The sequence below is a fragment of the Bombyx mandarina genome, chromosome 09 (genome assembly GCF_030267445.1).
Source record: "Bombyx mandarina strain Sakado chromosome 09, ASM3026744v2".
Lineage (NCBI taxonomy): Eukaryota > Metazoa > Arthropoda > Insecta > Lepidoptera > Bombycidae > Bombyx > Bombyx mandarina.
The window spans coordinates 2,062,250-2,083,571 of NC_143216.1; the positions used below are offsets into that span (position 1 = coordinate 2,062,250).

At 36.3% G+C, this 21,322-nt stretch overlaps 2 protein-coding genes across 6 annotated transcripts in view; both read right to left on the reverse strand.

Annotated features, from left to right (window-relative positions):
* The window catches only part of LOC114251698 (fatty-acid amide hydrolase 2-A), a 32,271-nt gene extending 31,533 nt beyond the window's left edge, over nucleotides 1-738 (reverse strand). Inside the window, exon 1 of one of the 3 annotated variants that reach the window (XM_089729647.1) lies at nucleotides 576-738. The gene's annotated coding sequence lies outside the window, so the exon portion shown is untranslated. The remainder of the gene's footprint in view (nucleotides 1-575) is intronic. The other 2 variants (XM_089729649.1, XM_089729646.1) reach the window with 2 other exon arrangements.
* Nucleotides 739-3,921: 3,183 nt separating this feature from the next.
* Amph (amphiphysin) overlaps nucleotides 3,922-21,322 on the reverse strand; it is a 59,912-nt gene continuing 42,511 nt past the window's right edge. The window contains exons 2-10 of one of the 3 annotated variants that reach the window (XM_089729650.1): nucleotides 14,243-14,378; nucleotides 13,281-13,471; nucleotides 12,263-12,367; nucleotides 11,453-11,623; nucleotides 10,227-10,386; nucleotides 7,361-7,639; nucleotides 6,910-7,044; nucleotides 5,377-5,519; nucleotides 3,922-4,235 (exon numbers count right to left, since the gene is read on the reverse strand). In XM_089729650.1, the coding sequence (XP_089585776.1) occupies nucleotides 4,155-4,235; nucleotides 5,377-5,519; nucleotides 6,910-7,044; nucleotides 7,361-7,639; nucleotides 10,227-10,386; nucleotides 11,453-11,623; nucleotides 12,263-12,367; nucleotides 13,281-13,471; nucleotides 14,243-14,378 (1,401 nt within the window). In that variant the 3' untranslated portion in view covers nucleotides 3,922-4,154. The remainder of the gene's footprint in view (nucleotides 4,236-5,376; nucleotides 5,520-6,909; nucleotides 7,045-7,360; nucleotides 7,640-10,226; nucleotides 10,387-11,452; nucleotides 11,624-12,262; nucleotides 12,368-13,280; nucleotides 13,472-14,242; nucleotides 14,379-21,322) is intronic. The other 2 variants (XM_089729651.1, XM_089729652.1) reach the window with 2 other exon arrangements.

Genomic DNA, 21,322 nt, shown 5'->3' on the forward strand with positions numbered 1-21,322 from the left:
TCTAAAATGTAATAACATGTAACTTTTTGAAAAAATATTTCTAAAACTAAACTATCAAATAATATAATAATAATATGTGATATATTTTATTACATTAAACATATATCATTGTGTACCTCTGAAAGTTCACATTTTTACTGGGTCCAGGCCCAAGGTCCACTTGATATTAAGTTGTAACTAGAGTCCATACACATCAAATTAATATCTTTGTTTGTCTTTCAGTCATGATGTCGAAGTCTCAATTGGGTTGTGGGTGCTTCGCGACAGTAATGGAAAGGACATGTGCCTGTTCAAAACATGCCTTACAAACGGTAAAATGTGCCCTGAGGCTCCGTGGTTCAATTTTAAAATATAGCTTGTTCCACATTTAAGTAATTTTTGGTAAAAAATATTTAATTTTACACTTTTTTATATTATAAATCGTCGAATATTAGTTAAAAATGTTAATTGTTACTAAAACACATTTAAACCAAAAGAGAAAATAACTTAATCATAAAAAAATCTTATCGACAAAAACGGTTCATACTTAATGTTTTATTTTTATTCTATTAAAATTAATGTAAAAGACCGCTTACGTGCTCGGTTTCTTCTGGAATAATTCTCACAATTTAAATAAAATGTAGACCATGAAATTTAAAATAATAAAGGCCCAAATAATAGAAAAAAAAATTAAATACTAATGTTCCGAAAGATTTAAAAACAAAACAAACTCGACATAAAAAATTTCAATCAATCTTCAGTTGACGTTATTTTTTGTTTGTTTTGACAAATTGATTGGGCAAAGGAAACGTAAATCATTCTAACAAGTTTCTTGTTAAAAGGTGAAGTCGTTGCTGTTGGTCAGAGTGGAGTGATATATGGAGCTTCTCAGTAAAAGGCTAAAAAAATGTATATACCTCAATATTCAAGTTTATTTTTAAGCCTCTATCCTATATTAAAATATAAAAATAACATGGTTAGTTCGGTGACTCCTAGATAGATAAATTAGAGGTCAGTGAGTTAGTCTAACATCTCTTGCTTATCGGTTACACTATAATTTACCTAGCACACATTTTCATCTTCGTAATATTATGATTACTTAGCCGAAAGAGGTAGACTACAGCCCATAATTATCACCTAAGTTTCACACTGTTTTACCTTTCCATAAAGTTCACACCGTCAGAGCCTACGCTTTCTAAAATCACTCACTGCTTTCATTTGATAGGACCCTTGAAATTGTCCTTTAAAATATTATTTTAGGCTATGTTCGATCAACGAAAATTAATAAAAGGCAGTGAGATGGCTGGTCTACCTTGGATAGGTGTAGAACAAAAGGCAATATCAAAGAAGCGGTGGGCAGAAACTTCCTCCGACGAGTGTTTTTTTCCTACCTAAGCTGATGGGCTTGAGGGACCATTTCAGCGTAACCTTAAAAAGTAGGTGAGCTCACGGGGCTCAAGCCTACGACATTGCTAGCACTAACCCTAGCAAGAGCAGTGCTTCGCAGAATCTATCACCGGATCGGAAACGCGACCCACTGAGAAAATCCGACGAGAAACTCAGTGGGCTGTATCTGTCGGTTAATTTACTCGCCGAACCCTTCGTTGCAAGCGACGGGTTCGACAAGAATGATGACCGGGCGAATGTTTACAAACCCACAATTGTCGTGAAACCCACGTTTTTGAATATTGTCAAAATCAAAATCTGCTAAAACTTTAACTAGATTTTATTGAATTATAATTTTAATTAGATTAAAGTAGTGATTCTAGATCGAATCATTTACTTTGCCGAGAAACAAGAGCAAAAATAATAAGAGTAAAGTTAATCATAGTGTATTTGTTAGAAACAAATATGTGGGTATTGATGGGAACTAAAACACAGTTTTTTTTTGTGAGAAATATTTTATTTGCAGTTGTAAAACTGTACAAGTCCTAACAAAACTATAAGTTATATTAAAAATTATGGACCTCGCATGGCACTGCTGACAATCTCGCCACAACAATATAAATGTATCTATACGTAAAAATTCCAAATTTCAAAAATTCCTCAGTCATTTACAACAACATTGACAATCGCCATAAATAAGGCCACATCTATACAATACAGTTTTGGCATTAACATATTATGTATACATGGAGGAAGATATACGTTCGTTATATTAAATAATTACTAATAAAATTTTTGAATTAAGAAAGATTACGAAAAATGTTACCAGGAAAAAAAAACATAACATTTTAATGTAAAAAATAATTAAAATTGGAACACATTACAAATCAATCAATCCTTATTCTATTAATGTACATACATAGGGGAGTATATTATATGTACATTTTTAAAGCACCTCGTTTTACACTGGCGTTCTAATATCAGTTTTTGTTCTGGGTACAAACAACCAATCATACGTGATAGGTGCTGTGGAACTCAACATTTCATTATTGAAACTTATGCACGTTTGAGTTCCAAACCACCTATACATATATGATTATAAATTAAAAGCATAATAACATTAAAATAACAATGGTTAGTATTCAATTCACTAAACAGTTATAACAGAGAATGCGGTAAATCTAGTGAAAACAAAGTATGCTCCTACGAGTACCTACCATAAATCATGTGAATTATTTTGATTAGCGATAAACGATGAAAAAAGTCAATGGATAAAAACGTTTACAAGAAATTATTGTTTTTTTTAGCTTGAGTCTAAACTACGGTACATTATATTTTGAAGATTCAGTCAAAACCTTGACATTAATTGAAATTTTCTATCAGATTAATTAATACGGGTTCCGTTCATAATATCCCGTAGCAAGTTTTGTTTTATAGTTAAATTTTACAATATCTATCTTTTAGTATATTGATTTAGATCATCTGTATTCGTTAAAGACTGTATAGACTCGCGAATAGGGAATATAGAAAAATGTTTTTTTTTTCGAAATGCATACAAAACGAAATGCACGGACGTGATGGAAATATAGAAGTGTTTTGTTTTCAATCCCAGCACAGAGAACTGTTTCTTTTCAGTTGTAATATTTATTACCATTACAAAAAATTGTGAAATAAATTCAATCGAAGTGAAATTATATTAATAACAAAAAATCGTTAGAAAACATGACATCTTTAAAGTATAATTTTTTTATTAATACTGAAATAAATAAATATTAAAACTTTCGTTTTTTATAAATCTCAACGCTATTCTTTTTATTATTTTGATTACTCCAATTTAAACATTAATTATAAGGTCACTTTCTAATGAGCAAATTATTATATTATAATATTATATTATTTAGAATATTTTTACAGTAACACCTTTGACACCTGTCATTAATGACAATTTATTAATCAAAAATGTTTTCTATACGAAGAAAGACCTTCGTGTGAAATCTAAGTAACATGATATTTAAAAAATAACTATATTACACATTTAGTATAACCTGGCGAACAATCTTTATTCACAATAATGGCTGACCGTTTAGGAAATCTTAGTCAAAAGCGCTATTCGATTTAAGTTTTTTTTAAATAAAATGCTTTAATGTTTCTTTATGATCTCAAACAAAATAATCATATTATTCATAATTAAATATACATGTTGTTCATAAACATTCAACAAACTAAACTAGGTTAACACGATTTTTATTCGAATTAATTTAATAGATGTAATATATAAATAAACACATTATGATTGCTGATAATATAGATGACAATAAAATCAAAATCATAACTATTCATACGACACATGTGAAATGTTAAGAATTGAAAAAAAAAAAACGTTTTTTGCTTTTTAATTTATCAAAAAACACAATCTTTGCTGTTGGTTAATTAATTATCAAATTGAATTAAGACTAAACGCGTCGCCTTGAATGCGTTTCAATTTACTAAATAATTTCAGTGGAGACATTCATACTTTCATTGCAAACAACAGACCGAGTTAATCATACATACATACATACATACAAAAATGACGTACCGAACTTTGAAAGGACAATAAAGCTTTATCAATCATTAGTCAATTAAATCTCATTGTGCATTGTTAATGTGGAGGTCTTCAGTCACCTTTACGATTGGGACCAAGGAATTGGTATTTCAAATTTACAAAATTTTCATACAGCTACAGTTCGATCGATAAAGCCTACCGTCCACTGGCTTGACGAAGCGAAGCGCGTTCGCTCGTGTTAGCTTCAGATCGGCCGCGTGAAGTTCGCCGGGAACATTCCTTTTTCATTGGTCGTTTCTTTGATGCCCATCAGCCAGCCCTCTTCCTGTGTTCGTTTTGAAAATAATAATTACACACTCATGACAACATGGCAGATGACATGTTTCTACATAATTCCAAACATTAGTAAGTTTAAATTATTGAAGTATTATGAATGCGTTCATAGTTAGCGCAGTTTGCCACCAACATGGGACGTGGATTTTTGCTGAAGCTCTAATGTACCAGACGTAAAATATGTCCCCGGGTATCTTTACCATTCAGCTATTAGGTTAAGACTATGTGAAGTTTGGGTTTGATTTTTTATCTCTTGTGTCAATACAAAGCAATCAATTTAGGAATGCAATGCAATCGAGACTTCGACTTAGTTACCAGAGCCCATAGACATCAACAAGCTTAAATGCCACCCCTAATCTTGAGACATGAGTTCAAGTCTCAGGTCTACAGTATAACGGCTCCCCACCCTCAGCATTGGACGATGATAATGACACGACAAGAAATGGGCTGATGATCACGACCAGTAATTAAGCTAATAATATTTTTTGCATGTTTGATTCTGCACGATGTTCTTCCGGTACACCGTCGAAGTCATTAGTAAGCATGTATCAAGTACGTATCGGATTTGCAGGATTCGAACACGAGCGCAGTTTCGAAACACAACGATAGGGGACTTCCATTAATTACATGAGGTGTTCTAGGGGGGATCTTTCCAAATCGCACTTAGGTGGTCTTAGTAAATATCACGTAAATTTTTTTCTAGCAGAAAAACGTGTACAGTTGCATGAAAATTTATTTCTAGAAGAAATAATAGCCATATCTGACACAATATGTTTGTCGTAATCGTCCGAGCTCCGCAGAGCAGCAAAGTAGCGTTATCGATCAATTGTATCGACACGTGCGAATTGACGAACGTCACAGCGTAACGTCGTCAGTAAATTTTATGATTGTGATTTTAAAATACACAAATACTAGTCTTCAATAAAAGAAATAGAATAAGTTAGGTTTATTATTTTTCTCAATAATCCAATAGTTTGCAACCAAAATATAAATTTTGAAGAATCTCTCGAGAGGTTAAGGTGTTAGGGGGAGGCGAGGAAAATGTTATCTAACCAAGGTGGTCGAAAAATTATCAAAAATGCATCACGTAATTAATCGACGCCCCTTTAAATGTATGTGTCTTTATATCGTACCTGCTCATCTGGATCGTCGTATTCGACGACGCGTATGATGTCGCCGACTTCGAACGAGAGCTCGTCCGAATCCTCGCGCGTGTACCGGTATGTGGCCCGCACGCGGTACAGCACGCCGGGCGGCAGGCCGGCTAGCGTCGCTCCTGCAGTGGACAACCGTTTTTACGACATACGCTCACGGCACGGCTCACTGGTGGTACGACCTCTTCTGGATCCGCACGGGTACATACCACCACCCTGCCTATTTCTGCCGTGATACGTGCGTTTCGGTTTGAAGGGCGCGGCAGCCGTCGTAGCTATACTGAGACCTTAGAACCCATATCTCAAGGTGGGTGGCGGCATTTACGTTGTAAATGTCTATGGGCTCCAGTAATCACTTAACATCAGGTGGGCTGTGAACTCGTCCACCCATCTAAGCAATAGATAAAAAAAAACAGGCACAAAAAAATTCTTTTAGCACAATACTGCCTTATATTATAAAACATTGTGTGAATTATTTTAGCTTTAGTTCACGATTAAAATAAATAATATAAAAAAAATTTATATTTTGTTAGTAATAAATATTTGTTTTGTTTATTATTTATTATGACAACGTTTGTTTTGTGGTTTTACTAAGTTCAGACGAATGGGCATACCTACACTACCTATGTTATCGATTTATTTATGTCAGTAACTATAGTACAGAGAATTTTTTACTTAAATTAAAGATGGAAAACAATTTTTGTGCACCCGAATCTTGCGGAAGATTCTACGTCAACGTTCCTTGTAAAAACTTATAGTAATAGGAAAACAAATTCGTCCGCGATTTCTTCTTGCTTTTATTTTATTAGAACTTAAATTTGAATTTATATAATATTATACATACAATAAGTTAGTCGAGTGCGTATAAAAACTGTAAAGCGGATAAGTGCAGACAATACATAAAAATATCAACACAGAAAAGAAAAACACAAAAAAAACGTACACAAATGAAAGACATACCATTACAATGAGCTATAAATAAAATACATTTATTATTTAATGATAATATATATACCAGTGATAAAAAAACAGTAATTTCATTTTTTTTCATGGCAACACTACGATCAAAAGTCTATGCCTCTATGATTGGTTATACACAGATTACTCGTTTCATGAAGATAACATAAAAATCAGTTTGCCGTGATGCCACTAATATCTAAATTAAAATATTTAACATTTCTAAATATATAAATATTTTTTAAATGACTTAAATGTGTTCAATCTAAGAACTATTACGGCAGTTAGCGAATGTTGCCCAAAAATATTTTCTCTCATGACATTTCTATAGAATGAATGTAAAGAAATTAACATGTCGAATGCTCGGCCAAAAGGATCACGGGCAGAACGCACGGTTTTTTTTTTTTCATAACACATTATTGCACCTTCATCGTGGAAGTAATTCGCGACCACGTGCATGCGTACATGCGAGTGCACAAGTGATCTCAACAATCACACAAACATATGTCTATTCGTTACGCTATAAAGTCTGGTCAGTACTGTACGAACACTCACCGACTGGTATGTCGTATACCTCTTCGGCGTTCTCACTGTTTCGCTTTTCGTTCTTCTCGATTAAATTCTGTTCGACATTTGTATGTTTATTTGTTTCTTCGTTATTATTCATTTTCTCGACGACTGTAGTAGGTCCTGAGGGAAGTTTTTTATTCGTCTACTATTTTGGATAATGCGAAAAGCGTTTTTCTTTTTTGGACAAACTACATTAAGGATTTTCGTTTATAAAGGACACGTTAAAGATTGATTATTTTTTTATAGGGCATGCTTCTATCTACGACAACAGCTAAATTTGTCTAATCCGTATTAACCAGTTTAGGCTTTGGAGTCGACTCTCGATCTTGCATCACAACGATACAAGATTTTGAGATTGAATGAATCTAAAAAGCATACCTGATGACGTAGGATCTCGTCGCCGCGTAGTAACGAGTACCAGGAGCTCATAACTTACCGACAGGTATGTCGTAGAGCTGTTCGACTTTGTTGTCCGTCGCGGGCTCGCTGCTATTGGTCGTTTCGATTGTGGGGGGCGGAGTCTCGGGTTTAACGGTTTCGCTGTTGATCGGCGTCGGTTCTTCGGCAACCGATACGGGTTCTTTGGCGACCGGAGCTGGTTCTTTGATGGGCGTTTCGAGGTCTTTGGGGTCCGGTGCGGTCTCTTTGACCGGAGCCGGCTCTTTATTCCCGGAGAGCGTGGGGGAGTCGCCGTTGAGCGCGGGGGAGGGGGGCGCTACAAGAACATGCACACACGACACTCAAACACATGCAGACTCAGCACACAACGTACTTTGCGATCGAAGCATGAGATAGAATACGCAATTATTTTTTTTAAAGTTAATTTTCTTGTTCATCACTGAGATTTATTATTACAGTGTTCGATTGCACAAGTACACGGTTTTTCACAAATGAAAGCTTCCAGAGGGCTTGCACTTTCCATGGTTTTTTAATCTTTGGTATAAATGATACGTTGTAAATTAGTGCAGTAAATTTGTTTACTGCTTATGCGAAAACGGTTAGTCAATTTGGTATGGATTCGATTATCACAAACGACACAAAAGCAACACAATATAATTAGTATTGCACTATTGCTCATAATTGCGTTTTTTTTTTCTATTTATTTATGCATTTTACACACACCTACACTATGTTTTTTAGTAAACAAAATCGATTTTTTTACTTCAATATTTGTTTTATCCGACCCTATATTAACAGATGTATCTACATGGATCAATTCCCTGAACGACCTTTTGGACTATGCAAATTTGTAGCTTGAATGTCTTTAATTTTCATCGCGATCATTGAAACTTATACCTTCACACTTTCGAAATAAAGACCAAGTTTCCATGTCGAATCTTTTGCAATTGTTTTCCAATACAACAATGTTTTCCTTATAGGAACGTTAAAAGGACCTCGTGTAAACTATTGTTTACCTTACTAATATTGCTTTAATTACAGTTTTGTTAACGTAATACTTATATCGTCCAAGATTTAAATGTCTTATAACATTCTGTGGCTTACGCGATTGACCGTCTTCCCTAAATCGTACTTTCTAATAAACGAATAGTATAAAATATGGTGTACTCAACAAACACACAGACTCTTCAAAACCTTTACTTATTAAATCCTAGATTGATCAATAGTAATAGTGACGTCAATTTTTAATCGTAAATTGATAATTATTACGTCATAGTGACGAAATTCAGTCCAAGATGGCGGCGCTGTTCACAGCTATGTTGTTCGCAGTAAACACTTATCATAACATCACTTATCAAACAAAGTCTAGAAATATGTTTTATACAAAAATAGACGGTAGTTAATGCAATATTCAAACGCACCATGTTCGTGTGTGACCACAAAAACTGTAAAGTATTTGAAACGTCAAAAATATTTTCCGTAAAACCGCAAAATAAGTTTTAATTGAGAGTTCCCGTCCTATTTGGGCCAGTCATAATATTATAATAAACCTAAACCACGGCTTCCTGAACTTTGACGTCATATCTAACTAAATTGCGCTCTTTCTTTCTAGCTTGGATCAAAAATTAATGTATTGCATTTTTTGTTTCCTTTTTGTTCTCTGTAAGTTGCTTAACTTAAAAAATCAATAGAAATGACTACGGTTCTGTGACATAGTCATACTATACTTTAAAAAATCAATAGAAATGACTACGGTTCTGTGACATAGTCATACTATACTATATTTTTGTCGGATACCCACTTAATCCAATGGTCATCTTTTGTTTCAAAGACGACATCATCATCGTCGCGGTAGACGGGCAGAGCGCTCATTCGCTCCTTCAGCAGTGTGCTTAGTGCGAGTTTTTTAACGTTCTCGATAGCGTGAAAGTTAACTCCAATTTGTATGGAGTTGAAACGTTTGCCGCTAGGGGCGCTGTTCCAACTCCATACAAATTTGAGTTAGCTTTTACGCCAACCTACTGAGTTTTTTGCCGGATCTTCTCAGTGGGTCGCGATTCCAATTCGGTAGTAGATTCAGCGAAGCACTGCTCTTGCTAGGGCTAGTGTTGGCAATTCTCTCAGGTTGAGCCCGTGAGCTCACCTACCGGTTCGCGCGAAGTTGGAATAGCCCCTTAGGCTACCAACGACTAGGTAGGGTGCACGTGAATGAAGTGAAACTTCTTTTTGGATGTGTATTATTGTGGTTTTCTTCATTTTTCATCCTTAAATCAAATTGCTCTTGTAATAGGGAGCACTGTGTATAAGACATGCGACATCTTCAACATTTATATTATATCTATTGTGAATTATAGATGGAAAAAGAAATATATATATTTTTTTAAATACTTCATTAAAATATTGAACGCTACTCGTTGCTAACGCTCGCGTTGGCCTGTAATAAGTATACTACACGAGTGCGTTCGAGTGCCGCGCATTCAATCTCGCTCTGTCTCTTTCTATTCCGTGGTAGCGTTAAACGTTTAACGTAGCCTTGTTGGAAGTCGCATTAGAAGTTTCACTTCAAAAAGAAAGTGTGTGTGTGCAAGTCACACACGGTAGAAGTGAAACTTATAAATAAGGACAATGTTTAGTAGACGATGGTTTAGTGGGGATGCTACGAAGAGTCGCACTTTTGTGACCGAGAACGTCTGATGTGCTCTATCTCATTCTCTCGCCGACTGAATCCTATACATTTATGTGTTTGTGTCTCTATGGACTTATTTTTTCGTTTCATCGAATTTGAAATCACAACGACTCTAAAGAAGTTTCACTTCAAAAAGTTACGCTATCGAGAACGTTAAAATACTCGCACTAAAATGCTATAATAGTACAGTTAACGCGTTAGCTAGGTGTGCACTCACTCTGCACGGTGTTGGTGTGCGCGGCGTTCCCGTTGTGCGCGGGGGCGGCGGGGAGCGCGGGCAGCGGGGGAGGGGACACGTTGTTCGCCTTCTTCGTGTACGAGCCGCGCTGACAGTCATTCGCTAGCTTGTCCGTTACCGCTTCTAGTTCGGCGAACACCTGCACGCAGTGTACGTCAAACAATCCGTGAAATTGCGGGTAGGTTACACCTACTTACGGCAGTTGAAGGCTTTTTGAGCCAAATGTCTAAGTAAGTTTGAATAGGATTCTTCGGCGATCCCTTAGTCGTCGTGGCCTAAAGGATAAGACGTCCGGTGCACTCGTGTTGAGCGATGCACCGGTGTTCGAATCCCGCAGGCGGGTACCAACTTTTCTAATGAAATACGTACTTAACAAATGTTCACGATTGACTTCCACGGTGAAGGAATAACATCGTGTTATAAAAATCAAACCCGCAAAACTATAATTTGCGTAATTACTGGTGGTAGGACCTCTCGTGAGTCTGCACGGGTAGGTACTTGAGACCTTAGAACATTATATCTCAAGGTAGGTGGCGCATTTACGTTGTAGATATGTATGGCCTACAGTAACCACTTAACACCAGGTGGGCTGTGAGCTCGTCCACCCATCTAAGCAATAAAAAAAAAAAATTGCGGGTAGACGACACGCTACATTGTACTGATGACAGTTGAAGGCTTTTTGAGCCCGCGCGGGTATTCTGACACGTGAAGCACAAGGTCTAAGTTAGTTCGAATATGATTCTCCGGCGAATCCTTTAATTGCCTTTTATGACACTCACAGGAAGATAATGTGGACACGACAAAGCCAAAAAACATTATACGAACAAATTACTGAGAAGTGGCTGCTCAAGAAGTCCGGAATACTTCCATCGATCAATCATGACAATCAAACTTTTAGATCCGTATTTTAAAAAAAAAACACTTTTTTTATTGCTTAGATCGGTGGACGAGGTCATAGGCCACCTGGTGTTAAGTGATTACTGAAGCCCATAGACATCTACGACGTAAATGCGCCATGAGTTGAGTTCTAAGATCTCAGTATAGTTACAACGACTGCCCCACCCTTCAAACCGAAACGCATTACTGCTTACGGCAGAAATAGGCGGGGCGGTGGTACCTACCCGTGCGGACTCCGAAGAGGTCCTACCACCAGTAATATTAAAGTATTTTCTACTCAATGCCTGTGTGAATAGAATCGTAATTACCTTGGAGCTTTCGAAATGGAAGACCTGCTCGGCAGAGAAGAGTGTTTGCAAGTTGTTGACGTAGAACAATACCCGGGAGTCGTACAGCGCAGGCAGCTCGTCGTGCAGTTCGGAGTTCAATATTTCGTAGGTGCGTTTGGCCTCTTCGAGCTGTTCGCGTCCCTTCGTCACCTGTAATTGAGAATTGGGACTATTCAGACCGGAACGTGGCTGGTCCGTGGCAAGAACAATCCGGGTGTTAATGCCTATCTTGGTCTGAGTACAGATGAATATAGCTTTCATTAAGAATAGACGTATCTGTAAGAGCTCACAATACGCCTTAAAGTTTAGTCTAGGTAGAATAATGATAACAATAAAAAAGTCACTATGAAATATGACCGATTTAAATGTATATCGTCACACCACCGAGCCTGAGAGCATCCTGCACTACGTTTGCCAATTCGCGGTCTCCACTCATGAACGACCCCCAGTTTACCCCAACGGTTAACCCCTTGAATAGGTACTAATCTCAATTCGCCCAATACTTGCCATAAAGTATTGTGCAAATGTCGGCAACTCTGACCTAAAAAGAATTCGTATTAGCCCTGTTATTTTTGTGTACTCTAATGACTATACATACTAATACTAATGACCTACACATATACCTACTCTAATGAATTAACAGGGTATTCGAATTGTATAAGTTCTTCGTACAATACATTTACCATATAACCGCAATCGGCGAACAAATTTGTGCTCGTCTGTATTTGTGCCTATAATAGTTAGTGCCTATTGATCGTTTAGAGGCGCATTTCTGTGTGTGTACACTACCTTTACGTCGTCCCTTCTTTTAGCGGCATTCGCCTGTAAGTTCTGGAAGCTGTGCCTTTGACTGTCGTAGTCCACGAGTTTACGACCACGTTTCTCGATTTTTTTCTGTAAATAAATAATCATTATCAAAATTGGTACATTAAAAAAATACATTAAATATTGTACGAAAACAACATTACGCGCAAAAACAAAACAAAAGGCGACCTAAACGGACCTGAGTTTTCTTTCAGCGAGCGCCAAATAAGCTACAAATAGCTCTAAATATAATATTTTGTATAATAAATAAAAATATTTTGGGGTAATAATTAAAAAAGTTCCCCGACCGCTGGTCTAATATCTAGTATGAATGTAATATGATTTTAAATCGCATTTATCGGTTGTCCTGCGATAGAATACGACAAAAGTGGTTTTGATGCTAGTATACGTATTGGTTCACGTCATTTCGCCAACACTCACTGAAGCAGCATTAGATATGCCGTACTTGAATTGTTATTTTCTTTTGGACTTGAGAACTGATTTAGGTGAAATTAAAAGATGTTTATTTTTTGAGATACCACTTGGCGCGTGTCTTCTGAATTAGCAATAGTACAGTTTTATAGGATAGTGAGGTCAGGGAACAATATCCTTATCCAATAGCAACCACACACGTTTTTAGCGTCAAACAAAACTCGATTCTAAGTGGTCGCGAACATTTACACAAAATTACCAATGTAACCAATGGTAGGACCTCTGGTGAGTCCGCACGGGTAGGTACCACCACCCCGCTTATTTCTGCCGTGAAGCAGTAATGCGTTTCGGTTTGAAGAGCGGGGTAACCGTTGTAACTATACTGAGACCTCAGAACTCATATCTCAAGATGGGTGGCGGCATTTACGTTGTAGACGTCTATGGGCTCCAGTAACCACTTAACACTAGGTGGGCTGAGAGCTCGTCCACCCATCTAAGCAATAAAAAAAAATACAGATACAATAATTTCCAGGATCGACATCCCTAGAATTGCAGATATGTGAACACTCACCCTGACTTCGGGGAACTGGTTCGTATACGTGTTGAGCGGTATTAGTACTTGGTCGCCGAGTTTGTGCGAGAAGTCCTGCCAAAGGACCTCCATGTTCTGAGCTTGGACGTACAGCAGGTCGTGACCTGACCAGCCGCTCTCGTAAACCTCCGTGATCGCTTCCATCAGCGACTTCGAAGCTGTCTGCGCCGCTGGAAAGAGGACGAATCCTTTTAAGAACAGTGACGTATCTTTGTAAAATGACGTAGTAATTTATTTCCGTGATGGGTTTAAGGAAAACTTAGATTTAACTCTCTCACCATCATACTCTTTCACTGGTCCACATTTTAATACCAGTAGTTGTTATAACTACCTGAAAATTTTTCTTGTTATTAGAAAATAAAGCGATTTTGACAATTAAAAAAATTGCATAATCGATTTCTAAATTTATTTCTATTGTCTATTTTATTAAGGACAATGAAACTTACGGTCAAAATGCCACAAGTATGTTATTTTTACATAATAAAAACAAAAAAATATTTCAATCTTCACACGAAATTTTAATGAATACCTAGTATTTTTTTTTAATTTTTATTGCTTAGATGGATGTACGAGCTCACAGCCCACCTGGTGTTAAGTGGTTACTGGAGCCCATAGACATCTTCAACGTAAATGCGCCACCCACCTCGAGATATAAGTTCTAAGGTCTCGGTATAGTTACAACGGCTACCCCACCCTTCGAACCGAAACGCATTACTGCTTCACGGCGGAAACAGGCGGGGTGGTGGTACCTACCCGTGCGGACTCACAAGAGGTCCTACCACCAGTGAGAAGTATGTTTATCTCATACAATTTAATTAAAAAAAATTGTTATCTTGGCTTGATATTGATGCTTATTAAAAAGCTCTCATTTTTAGAGGATCGCTCAGGTCATAAAGCAAAAAGTATGATCAGACATAGCTTGGTCTATTTTTAATAAATACCTCGTATACATCTTATGTAATTGTTGAACTCCTTCTGCAACCTGGTTGACTGCTGGTGCTGTCGGTTGAAATTCTGTAGGTGCTCTTCGAATATGTCATCGAGAGTCCTGTCGACCTTGCCCAGGTTCTGCAGGAGCTGTAACAGAATTATCATAATCATATAAATTTATAGCTCCATTACGCCCTTGTTTAGTGGTATATCATCATCATAGTCGGTTGCTCTTGGCAGAGCAATCGTGGTCATGAGGAATTCTTGCTTATTAAAGCCTTGAAAGATGTTTTCCATAGTTTGCTAACCGAGGCCCGGCGCACACACTCGTTAAGTGGGGTTTCAGTAAGGTGTTTCACCTGATCATTCCAACCCATGGGGATTCGTCCACGAGATTTCTTACCATTGACCCTACCCTGAACAACAAGTTTCTCGATAGACTCTGCTGGCTGTCGCGATACGTGTCCAAAATATCGACGAATCCTGGATAGTGGTATATAGGGTTTCACAAATACCCTTTAACTTAAAACATCGATATCTAAAACGGATTTTTTTCCTTTAATGTACTTTTTTATCTCTTTCGTGTTTCCCTTCCTGTGCGACTTGATTTTTGCAGTTCATGACACATTTTATCACAAACTACTTCAAAAGTTTATTGCGAAACGAGTGAATCTGCTGTATCTCATCACGTCCAGTGTCTTTCTTCGTCACTTTTTCGTAAAAAGCTAGTAGAGCTTTTAAATATTAGAATTCCCGGTGCGAGATACTTTTGATAAAATTTAAGTATAGTTTTTTGATGGATATATGCAGATGATTGAAGTCGTCGTGGCCTAAAGAATAAGACGTCCGGTGCATTTGTGTTGAGCGACCGTTGTTCGAATACCAGGCGGGTACCATTTTTTCTAATGAAATATGTACTCAACAAATGTTCGCACGCGTAGGTACCACCACCCTGCTTATTTCTGCCGTGAAGCAGTAACACGTTTCGCTTTGAAGGGTGGGGCAGCGTTGTAACTATACTGAGACCTTACAGCTTATATCTCAAGGTGGATGGCGCATTTTACGTTGTAGATGTCTATGGGCTCCAGTAACCACTTAACACCAGGTGGGCTGTGAGCTAGTCTACCCATCAAAGCAATAAAAAAAGTAAGATGATAGATCTATCACTGTGAATCTTTTAATGTCTTTTCACCAACTTCCATAACTTTTATTATTTCGATCTAACATCCTTAACTGGAATCATCGGTCGAAAAAAACTAAAAGGTGAGATTTCTTATTACAACTAGTTTATACACAACAACAAAATTATAAACCAATGTAAAAAAGTTACTCTCAAATAATGTGACAATCATATATCAATCACTAGAATATACTTTCATAGCCCTAATAACAAATTAAACTGGAATAAACAAAATACCAGAAGACGATCTTCGAACATTGCCTGCATTCGACCATGTTCGAAATCACAAGCGTATTAAAGTTTGTTAATCTTCTAGAATAAAGATCAAAGTGTTAAAATTTACGATCAAGACTTGTACGTTGTTTATCGGCGAAGGTAATTCCGTAATTTAAATCACAAAGAAGTGCGTTCGCTAACTTTATGTCTAAGGCAAGGTCCGCGCGAGTCTAGCAGTTCGCAACTATACTGATATCATTTTAGTAGTAAATACAAACAAACCTGCCCCAATCATTATAAAGTCACCATTTCCTGTTGTCTACAAATTTTACTTCTTACAAATAATAGTACAAAGCATTTTTTTGAGCTTAAGCAAGTCAAATGAAGTTTAAATGGTTTTTTGATTTAAAATAAAACCTACCACTTAAAGTTTGTGTTGTAAATCGTTAAAAAGTTCCCTGCCAATTGCGATTTCGTCAGCACGTCTCAAGATGGCTAGCGGCATTTATGTTGTAATATCTGTGGGCTCCGATATCTACTCAATTACAGGTGGGCCTACCTATATTTAATCTTAACAATCAAGAAAACCACAAATCGTCTTTTCGCATTAAAAGTGTATAATTTCCAAAAATATTCGAAATTTAGTTAATTTGCGGAATCATTTGGTATCGTCAGTATTTTTCTCATAAATACTGTCAAAAGAGCGTAGTTTAGTTTTAGGTTTTTTTTTTACCTATGTTTTGACTACTATTAACAAAATTAATACATAATTTTATCTTACTTTAAAAGATACATAATGTAACTTGTAAAAGATAAAAAAAATTGTTGCAAAGATAATTAATATTAAAAATATCACACGTTAAACCTTTAAAACACTATCCTGTAAAATTAGTAAGTTTTGAGATTATTCAGTTTTAATGCGAGAAGACGAAATGTCGGATATTTAAATTACTTATCAAAGAAGACACACATTTTACAGACGAGCACACGGTCCACCTGATGGTGTGTTAACATCGCTCGTGGACATCATCATCAATACCAGGGACACCGTCACGGCTATATTTTTTGTCGGGCACGGGTCTGAATCTTATACGTGGTGCCCGAAAGCGGTGCGTGGGACTTGACGATCTGCATATTTTGGGAGCAGACCGCGGGTTCAAGAATGTTTTTGGGGCTCTACCCACCAAACGAGCCCAGACAGCTAAGTCCCTGACAATTTTTGACGAATCCTACATTGCTAATGTGCAATTTACGTTTGTTTATAAAAATACCCATGGTCGTTAGTGCTAATTGTTATTACTAAGTTTTAAGATACTCAGGCAGTGCCTAGTGTGGAGAGTTTTTAGCAAACTGTTATGTGTAAATGTTTTCAAGGTTAATAAATAAATAAATAAAAATAAATAAATAATGTTTGCCCAATTACATAAATTCGTTATCTTCAATTACACTTTATGTAATATTACATTCTCTATTTTGTAATTTTTTTATGATATCTTTTAGTAAAAGTGAAAAAAAAAATTGTACTTTTTTTTCAGACTAAACCCAACCTTGAAACGAAGGAGTACACACATCATTGCCTATTTATATTGCGATTTTGGATGGTATGACTATCTTAGCTAGTTGTGGGCGTCTATGACATTTGCGTTAATGACCTGCTTCCTTCCGACTAGATAAAGCGTTAACTTGACTACATCAACGAATGTACTAATCATTATTAATGGTTTACGAACGTCTTGTAAAATTCCACTTAGTTTTGTAAATAAATTATAATCAATTTAGAGATATTGGCGTTATAAGGTTGAATTTCCAATTATTTTTTTACTTTTTAAAAAGAACTTGAACGTAACTTACGTCGAAGTATATTCGATATCCATGTTATAACTTTTTTCTTTCAAAAATAATTAGTCTAAAATAATAGTATAGAGACCAAAAATAAACATTAAGTAAATTTACAGACCAATCTTGTGGCTTTTATGTCGAAATATTTTTATTTTATTTTATTGCTAAGATCGGTGAACGAGCTCACAGCCCACCTGGTGTTAAGTGGTTACTGGAGCCCATAGACATCTACAACGTATTTCATTTTCATTTTCTTTTGTAATGGCGGTCCTTTTTGATTTCGCCATGGTAACCAAATGCGCCACCCACCTTAAGATATAAGTTCTAAAGTCTCAGTATAGTGACAACGGCTGTTCCACCCTTCAAACCGAAACGCATTACTGCTTCACGGCAGAAATAGGCAGGGCGGTGGTACCTACCCGTGCGGACACACAAGAGGTTCTACCACCAGTAAAAAGTTATTGACAATTCTTACATGAGACAAATAAAATTGAGTCGACACACAGATTCTCAATCGTAAATTTGTCATTCAGATTCACCTGTAGATATAAGAATCAGTTTCGATGCACCGCAAAGGTTCACAATGAGCGTTTCGCGGACAATGAGATTCAGCAATTGTCGTCGCAAGGTCGAAGCTATGACGGATCGGATGCGTCCTCTTACGAAACTCGAGGTTATTCGCCGAGAGAGCTCGTTGCCAATGAATAGAATACCTCCATTGGATACGTGAAAGTCGACAGTTACGTTGTTTTAATCAACCAGTCAACTTTAAGTACACTTGCGACCAAATAGGACTTTACACTTTATTTCAAAAACTTATTTCCATTTGAATGTAACTCATATTAATAAAAATTGAAACTTTGGTATTTAATTTCGTCTGCGTAATTACATTGAGCTGTTATGTCTATAGCTTCAATAAGCATGGGCTAACTTTAAGTACAATTGCGACCAATTAGGACTATACACTTTGTTTCAAAAACTTATTTCCATTTGAATGTAACTCATATTAATAAAAATTGAAACTTTGGTATTTAATTTCGTTTGCGTAATTCCATTGAGCTAGCTGTACACCCACAGCTTCATTAAGCATGGGTTAACTTTAAGTACAATTGCGACCAATTAGGACTATACACTTTGTTTCAAAAACTTATTTCCATTTGAATGTAACTCATATTAATAAAAATTGAAACTTTGGTATTTAATTTCGTTTGCGTAATTCCATTGAGCTAGCTGTACACCCATAGCTTCAGTAAGCATGGGTTAACTTTAAGTACAATTGCGACCAATTAGGACTATACACTTTGTTTCAAAAACTTATTTCCATTTGAATGTAACTCATATTAATAAAAATTGAAACTTTGGTATTTAATTTCGTTTGCGTAATTCCATTGAGCTAGCTGTACACCCATAGCTTCATTAAGCATGGGTTAACTTTAAGTACAATTGCGACCAATTATGACTATACTATATTATGAAAAGTTGAAGGCAACAGATCTAGAGGCCGCAGCCATACTCGTTGGTCCGATCAGATCCGCACTGCTTTGGACAGTACAGTGTACAGCGCGCTGCATGACGCCGTGGACAGGGGAAAGTGGAAAAAGATCCTAAGATTGAAGCTCATGGGTGATGGTGGTCACGACCCTCAGACATGAGGAGCACGACTCGAGGAGGAGGATGACTATACACTTTGTTTCAAAAACTTATTTCCATTTGAATGTAACTCATATTAATAAAAATTGAAACTTTGGTATTTAATTTCGTTTGCGTAATTACATTGAGCTGTTTCTATGGGCTTCAGTAAACATGAGTTCGTTTATATTTCCAAACTAAACAAACAAAAATTCTATAAAGCGCACATGTCGAAAATTTCCGAACGAACGACACGGAATTCCTGATAAGAAAACCTAATGAATAAATTTGATGCGTTCGCCGCTTAGACAGTGAATTTCGAATGAAAATAAACCTGTTAATGCGATACGTCGCGCAAACGATAACGTTCCATTGTAATGTCATCGACCGTCGGTCATCCATTGTCTTCTACAGCACGTATGATATCTGTTACATGTACCTACTGTGAAGTGAATGAAGTTGAATACTCGGAAATGAATAGAATCGATCCATTTCGTAACTAGGTTAAAGTAGGACTTGACGATCAATGGAAGCTGTGTCTACGCTCAAATGTTTGGGTTCGATTATCATTTTATAAGACAAAGAAGCGCTTCGAAACGATAACTCCGCCATATTTAAATTAAAACTTCATTGTATTGTTATTAGACTGGCTAATGTAATTATCTATACTAATATATTATAAAGCTGAAGAGTTTGTTTGTTTGAACGCGCTAATCTCAGGAACTACTGATTCGATTTGAAAAATTCTTTGAGTGTTAGATAGCCCATTTATAGAGGAAGGCTATAGGCTATATGACATCACGCTAAGACTACTACAAGCGGAGCACCACAAAAGAGTGTTTCAAAATCGGGGATTTTTTCCGTTTTGAGAGCTTCCTTCCGCTGCGTGCGCTGCAGAAACTGTTAAAGTTTCGCTAAAATAATGTATGACAGAATTGTTCCCCTTTAAAAGATCTAACAAAAGTCCGCGACAGCATATGTCTATATGTTAAGGTTGGCTCACTATAACGTTTTTTATGCTAACCAAATTTGTTCTAAATTAAAGCATTATTTGTGAACTATTCCACGCGGAAGAAGTCGCGGGCAAAAGCTAGTAATAAAATACACAACACACAGAAACAAATGGCATAAACTGGCGATACTTGACGACACCCAAAGAGAATGCACAATGGTCAATAACAACGAAGCTGATAAAATCCTTTACAGTTAAATTGTTATGCAAATTTTTGTGTTCGGAAGCAAACGTAATTTGTATTTACACTCAGGAGTGACGTCACATCCGAAGCGATTTCCTTTCGTTTTCGATTGCCTTTGACCGAGGCCCCTAATTATTACGTCCATTGTCTTTAGGCACGCGTCAACAAACTTCTTTTTAATTTCATTATCGACTTTCGATCTTGCTGCCTTCATATTAAACGTTAATTCGGTTTGAATATTTTCAATTCGATTCGGTTCGGTAACGAGTTCGTGTTACTGTTTACAATTATTGATTTATCATCAACGTAATTGCGATAATGATATCTGCATTCATCGTGTTACGGACCGCGATGTTGAAATCTCTCTTAATTGTGTGTTTATTACCATTGTTTCATAAATGTACATTCCTATTGTTGAATCGGTGCGTAAAGAAGAATGTGTCGTATATAGTTCTTTCCAAATTCATTCGTGAGGTTTAACGTCAGACTAAAACCCAAAAACTTATTTGGATATTTTGGAAAATCAATAAAATGAGGAAATGGTAGATTATAAATATGATAATATGAATAAATGATAGATTTTTTTCAATAATGTTATTATGTTGCTTGAATCTATATATTAATACGTGAAGCAAAAACTTTGTATCCCTTTTTACGAAAATTGCACGGACGGAGGAGTATGAAAAATTCCACACTTATAGAGAATATAGAGAAGAACTGCACAATGCTAATATTTTTTTAAAAGAATACATAATAGATACATTAAATCAATAAAGAAAACATTACACACACTACATACCATGTATTCGACGCACACACGCATGCAATTTATTATCAAACTTTTGTTCTTGACGTCCGTGGTCAAATTGAGAATAGATTAAATATTGTTTGTCTTTGTTAAATTTTTTTATAATGTAGCCTTGGCGAAATTTGTGATTATAGATGTATAAAATACAATCATAATAGTGTACAAACTTACAATTCCAGTTAATTATAGTCGAATTTCGACTACTGCGGGACCACTAGTATTA